Consider the following 15,620-nt stretch of genomic DNA (forward strand, 5'->3'; position numbering starts at 1 on the left):
CATTTTTAGACCACATTTTATACTCTGATGTTTTTTGAATAACATACTATTTTGACAATATACTGCACTATGACATTTTTTGAACCTCATATCATACATGACAATTTTAGGCAACATCCTATCATTTTGCGCTTTTTGAACCACATAATAATCTATGGGTTTTTTTTGCCGACATGCTATACTATGAACTACAGGCCATACTATGTTATTCTTGAAAAATATACTATACTCATAGACTGTATATAAAGATGGACGTAGCATCTGGCTCCAAAAATGAAGCCCACCCGGAAGTGTCAAAAACTTGCAATATCACGCCGTCCGCTAGGGTTGGCTCCAAAAAGCTTTTGCTCCATAGACCCCATTCATCACCGGAAAAAATAAAATTTGATAGACTGATTTTCTACAGCTCAGGATTTTTTTCCCGTTAGTTTTCATGGTCAAAATGAGAGGTCAGGTGGCCGATCGTAAAATAAATCAATACTGAATTTTAAATAAATCGTTAAAGTTGGCGGAGCCAGGGGGCGTGGCTATACTTGATAGACAGTCTTGTCTGGAATGATTGACAGATCCTTTAGGGCGAGGCTTTCAGCAGTCTGGCTTCAGTCTGGCCCGCCCATAGACTGGTCCTGCCTCTAGTTGCTTTCCGGTCCAGCCTGTTTGATGACGCTTTTTACGTCAGTGGCTCCAAAAAATCCAAAATGGCGACCAGGAAGTCGCAAAATCTGGGCTTCATTTTCTCGGCGTGGAAACCAACGGGTGACGTCATGGTTAGTTCATGCCTGACTATACTTTGACATTTTCTGAACTACATCCTATACTATGGCGTTATACACATAGTGCTTTGGTTACATGTTGATTTATAATGTAGATTTTTTTTCGGTTTTGTTTTTTGACGGGATTACCACAGACCTGACCGTGAACACCATTGACACTCACCTGAGGGAGACACTGCCTAAGATCTCAAGGCTGCTTGGTCGTGGTCTTTCTGGCCCTGCTCCAGAATGCCTTCATCAACTACATCTTCTTTTGAAGAGGTCCTCAGATGGTGCAACCTCTGACCTTAAGGAGGAACTGCTACTTTCACTCTGTAACGAGACAGCGGTTATTTTAAAGACCCAGCTCCTGGTGGCTTTGAGTGAAAATTTAACATCCATCAAAACAGAACTGCAGACAGTTAAATCTGAGCTGTCGGTCAGTATTTCAAACATCAAGTCCTACCCGGGTGTCCTAAAGCACGCTGTGGGTGAAACAGAAACTTCAGTCTCCACATCACCGACGACATCATCACACTCCAAAGCAGAGCACCTGTCTGCTGAAGTTTTAAAAGTGGACTATAAAAGTGAAGAATGTGAGCAGCGGGAACAGATGTGATCAGAAAGAAGTCACTTTCTTTTTTCTTTTCTTTCTGGTTGACTTGATGCTGTCAGATGCAAATGTTGGAGCTGGTTCTGATCTTTCAGGATAAAAAGCTGCTTTTCCTTCATAGACTGTCCAGGAAATGATTCTCTCAGGTTTTCTCTGCTATTTATATTTTTATTATCTGTGACTATTTCATTATTTCATTATTGTAGAATAAAGCTGGAGGCATAAAGACTCATTTAGTTATTTTATTCCTGAAATCTTTGACATAGCAGAACTAAACTTCCATTTTCCTTCTTGTACTTCTGATACTAGAACTAAACGTGTCTTCAACACAGATCATCTTGTTTGAATGAATCATCAGCAGCATCACAACAACAAATGAGACCATTTTCAACAAATTAATGAAACTGATGTCGTTTAAAAAATTAACAGAGTCTGTTTTAGTGTCAAATTAAAGCTGATTACTGACAACTAGAACATTAGCGTTACTGTTTTAATCACATTTAAGTTTCCTGAACGTTACATTAACGTCAACCAGCCACAGTTTTATGAACTTAATGAATCAGATTGATGTCTCGGGCCGGATATAATTGTATTACGGGCCCGAGTTTGACACGTGTTCTACAGTGAGGAGCATTTTGTTCCAATGGTCCACATCTCTAAAACAATTCCACAAGACCTGAGAGCAGCAGAGTGCGATGATGCTTGTACAGACAAACTCAATTCTTGATTGATTGATTGATTGATTGATTGATTGATTGATTGATTTAATTTATCTTCTTGGAACTAATTCTATTTATTGATTTATCTATTTATTGACTTTTCTTCATATTAATCTATTTAATGGTTGTTGAGGTTGTTTGTATTGCTTTATAGCATTTGTTTTTCTTTCACCCTTAAAGTACTTTGTGTTACATTTAATTTGTGTGAAAAGTGCTACTTAAGTAGCTCTTGGTAGTGAACAATAAGCAGGCTTCAAATAAAAAGTCCTTATTAAAAAATATAGTCAAATATCTAAGTTCATGTTCTGAGGCTTAACAAAATCTAGTCAGTTGATCCTTGTGTCATTTTTGACCTTCTCTGAAAATTCCATCCAAATCCGTTTTTGAGTAATCTTGCTAACAGACAGACAGACAGACAGACAAACCAACAGCGACTGTTGCACAACTTTGCCGAGACTCTAACTCCTTGATGGAGTAAAAAGCACATTTCATTAATGGCAGTTTTTCATTCTTGGGCACTTCCTTTTCATTCTACACTCATTATAATACATAAGCTGGGGGAAGGGGTAGAGGTAAAAAAAAAAAAGTCTCACTCTTCATTTTCCATTGTGTTTTGAAGACTATATATATATATATATATATATATATATATATATATATATATATATATAAACACACAGTATAGTAGTGTAGATGTAAATACCAGTAAAATTGCTTCACTGTATTTAAAATCACTAAAGACACTAAATTGGATACAGTCAGTGACCATATAGGCTATTGAATATATTTTTGAAAATATTTTTGAGACTATTTTGGATACTTGAATAATAAGTGTAATGCCATTCCTTTCTTTCATTTCGAGGCGTGTCCTCGTCCCAATGAACGTGTCCTCAGAGGAAGTTTACCTGAGCAGCACTAGGACCAGGAGGAAGACACGCTTTACAACCTGCAGAGGGACGTTTTCACCCGCACTGGCTTTTCTACAAACTTCCACTCAACTATAGTTTTATTGTAACAGCAATAAATCACTTGTGATTTAAAAAAAAAAAAAAAACGATTAGTTAAACGGGCCCCTTAGAGCTGTTGCGTCTATGTTTTCTCCTTCTGAGCCCCTCTGATCTTCCTGGAAACACCTGCGTGTTCAGGTGACTCACCGATGAAGAGGGAAGTCCTTGGGCTCTGAGCGGTGACAAGGTAAGGCCTCTTCTTGATCACTTTACACCTCGAAACACTGTGGATATTATCAGTTTAACCGCCGCCAGTAGATGGGTTGTAAATGTGTGCGGTTGTGAGCTCCCGTGTCCCGGTGAGTAGAGATCAGAGTGTCGGTCCTGGTGGAGGGTCAGGTCCTTCCTCTGAGGTCCTTCCTTTGAGGTCCTTCCTTCTTCACAAACAATGACAGGACAGAGGGACGGAGACTCCTACAGAACTTTTAACCACCTTCCTGCCCCAGAAATGTCCCCCTGGTTGAGCTGTTAATGTCACCCACAACAAGAAACAATTAGGCCAGTGTTTATTACAGGATAAGCTGCTTTTTAATGCTGGAAATGCACTGATGTTGAAAAGGACACACCCATGCATGCTGTGTAACAGGCAGAAAATCCCCATTAATGACAATGGCAAATAACGTGTGTTTTGTTTTCCAAAGCCAGGTCATTCCATCTCAATTCACCAAATACACTATGTTTGATTTAAATGATTATTTTCACTTTATATTGCATGAATAAAATCCGATATGAATATGGACACAATTGCACTTTTCATGAGAATGCTTGAGTTGGGGGCTGCACAGTGAACGGTGGTTAACACTGTTGCCTCACAGAGCTTTCTATGTGGAGTTTGCATGTTCTACCTGTGTATACATGGGTTTTCACCTGGTATTCCAGCTTTTTAGTATATATGTTTTTCTCATTAAATACGCTTCTGATCGGGACCATACTCTACATTTTTAAAGCTCCTATTGGTGCCAATCAGAGGGGAAAAAATGAGCCTCTTGGCGTGCAGAATAAAAGTTTTATGGCTGGTTTAAATCACAGAATAGAACAGTCGTTGACATTTTTTAAACAAAATTTGCCCAATCATATAACTAGTTTGTATAAGTCTATCAAAGCAGGGTTGCATTAATGAATCTGCAAAATTTCAAGACTCAAGCTACATTATTTCTCAAGTTATGGCACTTCAAACATTGCTTCACAGATTGGTGTGAAGGACACTTTATTTGCTCAAAAAGTTACAACACCTGTGACCAAAGCTTTTACATGTTTTACTTACCAACATACATATGCACAGAAATCAAATCAGGAAGCCAATATGAGATGGTCAGGCGTAAACTATTAAAATTTGGTAAATTGAGGTGGATTAACCCAGCCTCTAACACTGATGCCTCACTGTCACCTTATTTTGGTTTTGATGATTGTGGTAATTTAGGACATGCTGATCTGCAATGTGTGATGCTCTACATTAAAAGTCAGTCATGCTATATGCAAAAATGCATTTATGGGGAAAAAGCATTGATGAGTGACACTTTTATTGACTAAACATGTCATATTCTGTATTCATTCAATAAGTCACTGATCAAACCAGGCAAAGTAGTGATGCTCTGATTCATCCACCGTCTCTCCTTGAGGGGATGCTACATTTAAATCCCTTACCCCATTAATCATTTTAATGTAGACCAGACACTAAAAAACTGAGTTGGCGGCCTCCACCGACTCAATGAATGTGTCTGGGTTTAATAGTGGCATAATCATCTGGTCCTTTCAGTAAAGTAGGTGCAGGATCAGTGCATCGTTACAGTATATATATTGCACAGACTTTGGAAAACTCACAGATTAATAATAAGAAATGTAACAAAATGTCTTTATTTGATAAGAAAATAGCATGTAAAATTTCAAAACAATTAACTTTTCTCCACATTCAGTGTTACCTTTGGGGTGATATTGTCCAGTAACTCTTAGTTGTAGGCAATAAGCAGGCTTCAAATAAAAAAAGTCCTCATTCCAAACCATCTGACTTCACTTTCTCAGGCTTCACATTGGCCTCATGACTTGTTCCTCTCACATCTGTCTCCAATAAAACAAGAGTACAAGAGGCAGGGGACGTGAGTAAGCAATACAAGTTTATAGTGCTATAAATGATTAGAATTGGAATACTAGTAATAAACCAAGCTGCTGACAGGAAAATTCATGAAGGCCCCTGATGAAGCTGAACACATGTGAGACAAAATCAAGGTCCATCTGCTGTGCCCGCCCTTCCTGGAGCCTCTGACTGTATCACACTGTCCTCACCAGCAGATTGAAACATTTGTTCTTAGAGCTGCAGATATTCAAACTTTCCAAGGATAAGCTGCTGATCTCAAGAACCTTAAAAACTTGTATTCCTTACAATTTATTGTCTTTGGACGAAAATATCAAATTATCTCCCACCTCTGAAGTGCTTATTCAATGACGTGCCAAGGAGTTTTACAGACAATTGAGATCGATCTGTGTGTCTTTTGTAACACAGCCAACAGGGTGTGTTATCATTTTAAAGTAAAAAAAAAACACACACAGTCACAAACAGCTGTAGTAGCACAAAGCAGAAAAATAAAATGTTTGCAGAAAAAGTAAGGACACAGTAGTATTAAAAACAATGCAGTGCAGTACAGGTACAAATGTTAGCATTAATAATCAAAATATCAATAACATAAGTCCCAGTTTTTTTCTCCATCTTGCAGCTCCCACAGTCTGTTTGAATCATGTGCACAGGAGCATCAAAACAAGAGGACAGATGCTAAACTGCAGAGTGTGCTCTGTACAAAGGCTTGAACTAATTTTCCTGCATTTACGGATGTATGTGACATGGTTGGAATACTTTAAAACATGTTACCATCCTGTCATGAGAACACCGATGCAGGTGGAGGTTTGACACTGATGGATTCACGAGGTTTTACTGATTTCTGAAATTGAATTGACAATGAATGTAATTTATTATGTAGTGAAGATTTTGTTGTCTTCAGATAATGCAGTTTCACCAACAAATTGCCAGATTATAGTGATTCTAATAGCTGATATACTCAAAGCACTGTGACAAACTACACGGCTCCAAAAATTTAAGGGCACGCTTCATTCATGTCATTTTGTTCTCAATGAATCGTACAGTGTGTCCCAATGCATAAAGCAAAGTTATTAACCTCCTGAAGGGGGATTCACAGTCAATTACACTTCCTAAAATGGCAGATCAATAGCTGAGAAGTTTAGTTGAATTGATGTTACACTGACTGTAATGATTAATTGTTTGTTTAATTTTTGAGAGCAGTATATAATAAACTCCTGTAACAGTCTATGTGAATCCTAATGCTAATTTTGCGAGAATCTCAAAAGATATTTCTAAACACTTCAGACCAGAGATGTAGAAAAAAAAACCCAGCTAAGAAGTGCATATTTTGTTTGAATGACATATTTCTAGTATTTCCAGTTGATGAGTCTTAAGCAAAGCTTAGGTGGTTGGTCATCCGTATAACTATTTGCTGTAGGGTACACTCACATACTGCTCTGTCATGCTAAGACGTGATTGAAAACTAGATTACGTCTCAGACAAAGCTGGACTAATGAACCTGCCATTTAAAAACATTCATCTGCGTCTACCATGTAAATGATCTACAACTGGCAAGTGGTTTTAATGTGAGCAAAGAGTGGTTGACGGAAGAAAACAGAAATATATGACCATAGGACAGTCTTCACATAATGACAAATGATTTCCATCGCTTTTTTTAATCTGGTGCAGAGGTTAAATTCATTGTGGTGTAATCAATGCACACCTTCAGGCAGGTGCTTAGGAAAATAAATCAAACAAAAGAACGTGCTGAATGAAGTTTCATGGAAACCGAGACATGTTAACACATTGGTCATATCAGTTTGTAGGGCACAATACTGCAGACTTGCATCCTGCTGAACGTTCTGGTGGCTGTGTGCATTTGTAATTATTGATGGTGTTACACATACTGTAATGGGATATTTTAATTTAAGATGTTCAAATTCCAAATATATTAATTTGTAGACGATAAAATAAACACTTTCATTATGTTTTCGGTTGTTATTCTGAATGTAGAGCACTTTGCATTTTGAGTTGTAAAGATGATGATCTTTAGTCTAAATGGCTTTTTTTTAATCATTTCACTCTCAGACAACACACCCTGTGAGTAACTACATTTTCTGGGTAAATACTCATATGTGTGTCATGACAGTTAAAGTCGATACACCCATTTATCTCCCCCGAAGCTTTATAGATTTCATGATTATTGTTCGAGTGTATTTAAAGAGCTGTGCATTGTGACAGCAACATTGTTATACATTTTAGAATACTTGCATTTGAGTTAAAGCGTATTGTGAATCAATCAACTATTTCCATAATTCATTCATTATAAAGTTGATTAATTACAAGTCATTTTTTTTAGGTAAACATCTCAGAGCTTCTGCTTTTCAGTTCATGTTGCATGTAATATGAAACTGAATATCTTTGGCTTAGCAAATGTTGGTCGTTACTTTGGCTTTTTGACAGTGTGATGGACATTTTCATTGTTTCAGACATTTTAGAAACCAAACATGTATTTGTCTAATCAATAATATAATTGCCCAATTATTTAGTTATGAAAATAATTGCTAGTTGTGTCCTTGGTGTAGACGTTGTTCACATTCTTTTCATGAAGAATTTAGAATTTCACTTACTCTTTCTAATGAGCTGCACCTGTTTTTGAAATGCTGATTCATGCAAATCCTTGGCCCTGTCATAAACTGTTGACCTATAGTCCACCTGTGTACGCAAATGCTCACCACAGAGGTACTGAGTGCTGGAGGTCATCTCAGGGCAACACATATATCTTCAAGCGGTGAAGCTTGTAGGCTACAGAGACACTACTCCTGTATATAAACAAAAAATTTGATAGTCAAAGAGATGCTGTCCAGTCCTACAATCTCTGGCTCTTCTTGCTGAGCCAAATTTTCGTTTATACTGTACGAATATCGGTCTAATTTTCTTGATGCTTTAAGATATGTATAAATGTGTGGACCACAGTAGCAGTGTGAAGATCATTTTCTTTACACAAACAACACGTGAATGCGTTGTACTTCTTTTTATAGATATTTCCTGCAGGACATCATTATTTTAAGATGTTTTTAAAAACTTGACCATGGTTGTAGTTAACATAAAAGTCTATGATGGTCTCACTTAGTATTTCAGAGGAGCCAGTCTGCAGCAATAGTTTCCAAACTTTGGCTCAGGAGCCTCCAGAAGCAGCTAGGATTTTGTATATTTTGTATTTTTTTTCTTTCGCTTGTACTTTTAGGTGAAATGTAATTAGGAACTCTGGTGTTTTGCTTGTATTTAACAATTCCGTGAACACTTAAAAGGTTCATTTCACCAATTGTGACATCACTAAATACACAACCCCTGTGTCAACACATTATAACCTTCACAAAGGTAGCTTTTTGGCAGGAGTGTCATTATATTGTCCATTACCAGTCATTGGGTGCTGATTTTATCTAATCTTTTAGTGTGTATATATTTGTGTAAGTTGCGTTTGTGCTGCCATCGTTATCTGAACCTTTTTTTCCACTTCATTCTTGTGTCATTCCTCGCAATGATACTGTCTCTCAGGTTCCTGTTTGTCATGTTAGGACATGTGTGGGATTGCCGCTGCATTTTCTGTTTTTTTAATAACCTGTTTTCTCACCACATGCTACGTTTTCTTGCAACCTGTTCTCCCGCTCTCTCAACCCTCAAAAATGTAGCCGTCTCAGCACCTATCCTGTTTGTAAAGTTCCTCTCTTGGCATTGATTGAACCATTAAAATCGCATCTCCGTGTAGCTAAACTACACATTTAGAAGATTTTCTTCCCCAAGAAGCTAATCCCCTTATGCTTTAAAATTGCTTAGATGTAACTGTTCACTTTTGCTTCCTTTAGCACGCTCAGTTCTATGAATATGCAAATCAGTCCCACCTCTATCTCCTTTAACCCCTCTGCTAGTCGCCCGCAGCTCTAGCTGCCCCCTCACCTTCAACTTTGCTCAAACACTCTATGCTACTCAAACCCCTGGCTCTATGAATCTATATTTTTAAGGATGTTTTTGATACACTGCAATTGAAGGTAGAAATGCTCGGCCGCGGCGTTATTTTGCTCATGATATGTCTTCCTGCATGCAAAAAACACCATATGCACACATGCTAGCAGAAGGTGAAAACTTGACTTTCATTGGAAGGGATCTTTAAGAATATGCCAGCTATAACTAATTCATTCTTAGATAAAGCCAGAATCATTACAATGATGCAGTAAGTAATTCAGGACAGACACATTGAGGTTTTAGCTATTTGCTGGAGATATTTAATGCTTTTTAGTTTAGCACCTCTGCTCATATGGTGCGTAAATCTTGCATCACATGGTGCTTAAATCTTCATAAATCTGACACAAATTGTGAATTGTCAGTGTGGGCAGTGGTCTGACGGGAAGAGTGCCCTGTGCTGTCCTGGCTTTAAGATAAATTTTCATTTTTTTTTTTGCCTTTTTTTCTGCAGTTTCTCCTGCAGGTATGTGTTCCAGTCGGGGTTTGTGTGGTGCCAACAACCGCCCCAGCAGATCATCATCAGAGTCCGGCGGCTCCGGTGCCCACTATGCTCTGTGTGCTCTGGGAGTGGGTCTCATCGCCCTGGGCATTGTTATGATTGTGTGGACTGTGATACCCATGGATGGAGAGGCCTCAAGCACCTCTACTGATTCGTCAGGTAACTCCAGTACAGTGCCTGGGACAGACAACCATAATAACGACGACAATGACACAGACCACACAAAGTCCTCGTCAGTTGCGATGGTGCTGGTTGGAGTTGGGGCGGCCATGTTGCTTTTGTCCATTTGTCTCGGTGTGAGGAGCAAAAGGAGAGCTCACAACAGAAGCAGCCAGCCAGCGGCGGCAGCAGGTGGCCTTATGGACAATGCGACAGGAGAGCAGGATTCGTCGTGAGTGTTGACTTTTGTTTATGTTCTCACATGTTCAACTTCTAAGATGGAATATCTGGAAATGTGTGGTACAAGTTACCGATTTTCAAATCTTAACATTTACTAAATTCAGTTCTAAAGGCAACACACAGATTGCAGCACATTTTCTTGGGATTGTTTCATTCTTGCGCGAAATAAAACTTGTTTCATCACAATAATTTCAAAGATGTTATAATCATATATAAAACCATCCAATAGCTGCACTTGCTTTCTTCTGCAGAAGGGGACTGGAGCCTCCCAGTTGAAAATGGGATAATACAATTATGCATGCTCACATTTACAGCTAATTAAGATTCACCAGATTCTCCACGTTTAGACCCCAGCTGACCAGCAGGTTAGAATCCAGAATCTTCCTGTTATGAGGCAACAGTGCTAGCTTCTAAGTCATGGTACCAACTCAAATTCCACACATAACAACTTAAAAAGAAAAAAATACAAACAAAACACATTTTTACGCATTTGCTCATATGACATGTAGTGGGTCTTACTATGTAAGCAGGAAGTTAACTAGATTATCTGGAGAAAAATGACAGAACCTCTTCAAATCCTCAAGACAGACTGCTGTAAATGGAGGTATTCCAGGTTTAACTTCTCACACTGATCCAACTAATCTGTTCAGGCTGCCTCAAACACAGCCCTAATTGTTGTCACATCATTTGATCGTTGTCCTGCCTACAGTCACACTTCACACATGAAACACCAAAAGCAGCATTATGCCAATCATAAAAATATCCCTCAACAAACAAAGTTTTTATGAGGATGGAAATAGTTGCTTTTACTATAGTATATCAAAAGATCAAATGGAACGTGAAAGGGCTTGTTTGTAGTGATGAACCCACAAAGAATTAGCACCACACCTCAGCTCCATGCAGCTTCTTAGCCTACTTACACTTATGGTTTGATTTTGTGGTTCTCAACTTTAGCGTCCCGCCTCACATCAGAACTGTTTTGAGCCTCAGCAGGTAGCCAAGAAACCGTGGCAAAACGTCTGTACACAACCACCAACAGACACGTTCACAGCAAACTGGTGAATATAGTGGAATATTTAGCAGGTAAAGAATCAGATATTTCACTCAAGAGCTGACAGGGACCAAAACGGAGCTAAAAATGTAAATATTAGACATGTATTGATCAGAGAAGTAAGATTAGTGAGTCAGGGTGATATATTGAGCCTCAAACCAGAGTATTAGTATCACAAAGGTGGCTCTTTTTGAAATACCTCCATGGCAACTAATGCTGCACAGCTAACCTGCTCTGGAGGAGGTTCTGTTGAAAATTTCAGATTTAAGTCAGCTATAAGATGAGTCTCCCTTTCCACAATGAAATGAAGCCATATAATTCCAGGAGATATGTCTCGTTGTTCAGGGTGCAACCATACATTGAGTTAATGAGAGAATGAGTTTGTAATGTGTGCTTCTGATTTGCTGACGAGTCCATTTTACACTGTTGGTATTGCAGCCAGCAGAACACAGATTAGAAAATGGAAATGTCTGCTGGTATTAATCACTGAGAATATTCAATTAATAGCTTTCGTTTCACTTTGATTTGACTTAAGTGATTTTCATGTATCCTTTATTATGAGACCGTGTCAGACCTGAGTGCACTTCTTGAGGATCATGTTTAAAAATATGATGCTTAAGGTTCAAGAGCTCTAATGTGCAGTACGTTAGAAATGAGCAGCTGCATCAAGAGCGCACCAACAAAATAAGTATATTACCTTACAATGTTATTTATTTTCTACCAGCAATCCTCTCCTGCATCATTTGCAGTAGCACAGCTTTTTATTGTAACAACCCACTCCTCTTTTGACAGAAGTAGACACATGATGCATCAAATGCCCCTTTTTATATGAGTATGCACAGAGTCTGATTAGGAATAGCTTTGATATTAAAGACAGTTGATAGCCACCTATGCCGCCCCCATCATTTCTGATTAGTGTTTTAGGTTTTGTCAAGCTGGCTAACACAAAGAATGCCTGGCTATTTAAACTATGTAAAACACAGCTAATATTACATCTGCTCGAGGTGTAAATTATCAATAGTTGGCCAACAAGTTTAGCTGTTCAAGTATGTCAGTGTTCACAGCTTCTTTTTGTTGCCCCCAAGCGCCCAAAACACTCAGTTGTAGGTCACGTATGTACAAATGTTTTGTCGGGTGTTTTGCTTACATTGGTTTCTCACTGTGGGTCGTCTTTTCATTCCTTTCCAGAACTGTAGACCCAATTTCATACAACGTGCCGAGCTACGAGGAGGTTATCGGCAGCGGCGACTACCCCGTCCGTCAGAGCAACCTCCGCCAGAGCATCTCGCAGCTGCCGTCCTACGAGGACATCCTAGCTGCTGTGGAAAATGAAGGAACAGAGCCCGCCAACAACTCCACCGAGGACACTCCTCTTAATGAATCCCCTGCACAACCAGCCCCTGAGCCTCAACCTGAACCGGCCGCTGCCCTCGCACCAAACCCCAGCCTGCCCGCCCGCAGCAGCAGCCGGGCCAGCCGTTTACTGCGGCCCCTCCGGGTGAGGAGGATCAAGTCGGACAAACTGCACCTGAAGGACTTTCGCCTCCAAATCCGCAGCCCGACACAGAACCCAGTGACCATCGAACCCATCACTCCTCCTCCGCAGTACGATAATAAGATGCCCGAATTACAGTAATGCCTCCCTTCTTGCCCATTTCCGATAAAGTAAATAAAAATATCTGTCAGTAAGTAGGTAAATGTTGCAGTGTTGATGGAAGCTGTGCAGACATATACCTGCTATGTGAATATTACAAGTGAAAGTCTTGTTCTTTATCACTGAAGTTTGTGATGGGCATATTTATTCTGTTATAATACACTATAAGGTCTTTCAGCTTTCAGAGAAGAGATTTTTTTTTTACACATTCTGCTGTAATTTATGTCAGACATCGGACAGTCTTTCAGTTTTATTTAATATCCATTTGTAATAAGTTTTCCTCCTTGTTACTGCATTTTCATTGTGATTACTTGTGAAATGCGGAAAATTTGTTGTGATTTAAAGGGAGCAATGGGACGCTAATCATCTGGGAGATTTTTAATTTGTATTAAATATCATAAATATCAGATGTACAACGTTTTGTAATTTGTAACTCTGACAAAAAATGCATTGAGGCCAAATATATGTGACTAATTACCGTTTGTTTGTGGATTTTGTACATGTTTTTTTAAACTTCTTGTTCTAAAGACTGGTTCATGTAAGTTTCTTCACACAGATATATAGAAGAAAAGGATTTTTTTCAGACAGTATAACCATAAGTAAACTGCTGGACATTCTGGTGATGTGATGTTAGTAATTAAACATACATTGGTTCATAGAACTTTTATAAGTGTTGAAATGTTTGAATCTACTTGTAAAAAATGAGGCAATAAATGTTTTTCTATTTCATTTAAGATCATGTCAAGATTTCATATTTTTCTATGTAAAAACCACTAAAATCAAATGGTTCTACTAAATACAAATTGTATCATGTTAATGAAAGTATGTAAATAATTCTTCCATTTTCTGATAATTTAGTCTAATTTGCATGCTGTAACTTAGAGCTGTATTTATTTTAAAAAAAGACAAATACTGTTGTTTTACTTTTGGTTAATAAAATGTAGCTGTTGATGTTTGCTCTGTTCTCTCTGCTCTGTTGCCATGACAAACTTTCTCAAGCTGATTTAGTATTTTTTGCATCAATTTCCACGAGTTTCAAGTTTCATTGGTTAATATTTAGCACCCTCCAGTGGTTAAAATTGATAAATGACAAAGCCAGTGGAAAGCTCCCTGTCATCTTTTCACTAATGCTGCATCTTTGTTAGTTTAATTGCTAAGAATATACAGAATAAAGACTGAAAATATGTTGTATAAGGGTAAAAATAAGTACTGATAAGAGTAAAGGTAGTAAACTGACTCACCTCGTTATGAAATTCATCTCACTGTGTTACACAGGCTTTCAGTGGTGGGCCAATTTTTCAGTAAAATAAAGTCATCCATTGTGCATGTTATTTAAGCAATTAGGTGGAAACTCTATTGAAAAAATGTACATGTCATGTTCAAAGTAAATGTTGTCAAAGGAGAAACATTGGTCCATGTGACGAGCATTATTATTAGATTTATGCTGTATTTTGCTAAAAGCATTTTATTTAGGCGGAGCTAATGTTGAATTAATTTGTGTTGGACTGCAATGGATGATTATTTTTATTATGGATTCATCTGATCACATTTATGTCGAGTCCAAAGTGCATCTTCAATTCTGGCTTTTTAAACAAATCATCCAACCGTTCAACATTATCTGAAAAAAAAAATCCTTACATTTGAGAAGTAGAGACACTGAAATATATCGTATTTTTGCATGAAAAATGGATCATATTTGTCACAGTAGTTGCTGAAAAGTTAATGATGGCGTCCCCTGCCCCCCGATAATAATGATAAAGACTGTAGATCAACGTTTTTGAGCACCTCATGGAAAATTGGGGTAATTTTTTTAATAAACTTGACTGTTGTAAAACACAAAAAGAAGCAAATTTAAAAGTTTAACTGAGTAATACTAGAAATAAATATTGCATCTACATGAAAGACACCTTCCTACAAACTACTAGTCTACAATTTAGCAAAGTATATTTTCAGATTTAGCCTTTTATTTATGCAGTAGTATAACGTAACATAACTACTGAATACAATTAACCATCTTGGTTTTAATCTCAGCTAAATAAAACAAACTTTAACCTTTACTATTCACAAATACATGTTTATCTCTGACTATTTAGTTATTCATTTATTGCAATACTTTGAAAGTTCTCATTGATGAAGGAAGAACTGGGTACATTTACTCGCTCAAACATAACAAAATAATCGACTCTAATGATCAAACAATGCAGAAAAACTGGTCCCTGTGATCATCATAGTATTATATTACCTATTATACTAATATATCACAATTATATTAGAATTATTATGTTTATTGGCTGTTTTTATGGTTAAGTAGTGCAATCTCTATCATTGCACTGTATTTTATGAACTAATCAGATATTTTCTTTTTATATTTTCTAGACATGGATTAATTATAAGTGGCTTTAATGTTTACCTTGGTAATAAAATGCAAATGTGTAAAACAGAAATGCTCTAACAAAGTAGAAGTCCTTCAAAAGTGTTCCTAAAATACTTATTCCAGTGGTTATTCAGTGGACAGTACATATACTCTGTGTCATTTTAAATATTCATGTTCAAAAACTGTTTCTGCACCAGAAAAGCAGAAGTGCTGGTCAGCACCGCTCTTACATTTAAAGTAGGTAAGTTTGTGTTTATATTTCCAATATCAGCTCCATTTTCCAGAGCTCCACCCTCGCCTCGGTTTAGAAGGATTTTTTTTCTTTCTCTCTCTCGCTTTCTTTTTTCTTTTTTTTTTAATGTGCAGCTGCCATGTAGTAGAGGGAGGAACAGCTGGCTGAGGGAAGAGCCAGCCCGGGGAGTCAGTCACATTCCTGGCTGGGATTCAATGACTGAACCAGA

The 15,620-nt window shown here is 37.8% G+C and overlaps 1 protein-coding gene across 1 annotated transcript; it reads left to right on the top strand.

The window, feature by feature from the left end:
• Positions 1-3,017: 3,017 nt before the first annotated feature.
• On the top strand, positions 3,018-15,211 carry tmem51b (transmembrane protein 51b). Its single transcript, XM_022208011.2, has 3 exons — positions 3,018-3,278; positions 9,634-10,072; positions 12,320-15,211. Exons 2-3 carry the CDS (start codon positions 9,648-9,650, stop codon positions 12,765-12,767), a joined length of 873 nt encoding a protein of 290 aa, XP_022063703.2. The 5' UTR covers positions 3,018-3,278; positions 9,634-9,647; the 3' UTR covers positions 12,768-15,211.
• Positions 15,212-15,620: the final 409 nt, after the last annotated feature.

This window comes from Acanthochromis polyacanthus, chromosome 5 (genome assembly GCF_021347895.1).
Source record: "Acanthochromis polyacanthus isolate Apoly-LR-REF ecotype Palm Island chromosome 5, KAUST_Apoly_ChrSc, whole genome shotgun sequence".
Lineage (NCBI taxonomy): Eukaryota > Metazoa > Chordata > Actinopteri > Pomacentridae > Acanthochromis > Acanthochromis polyacanthus.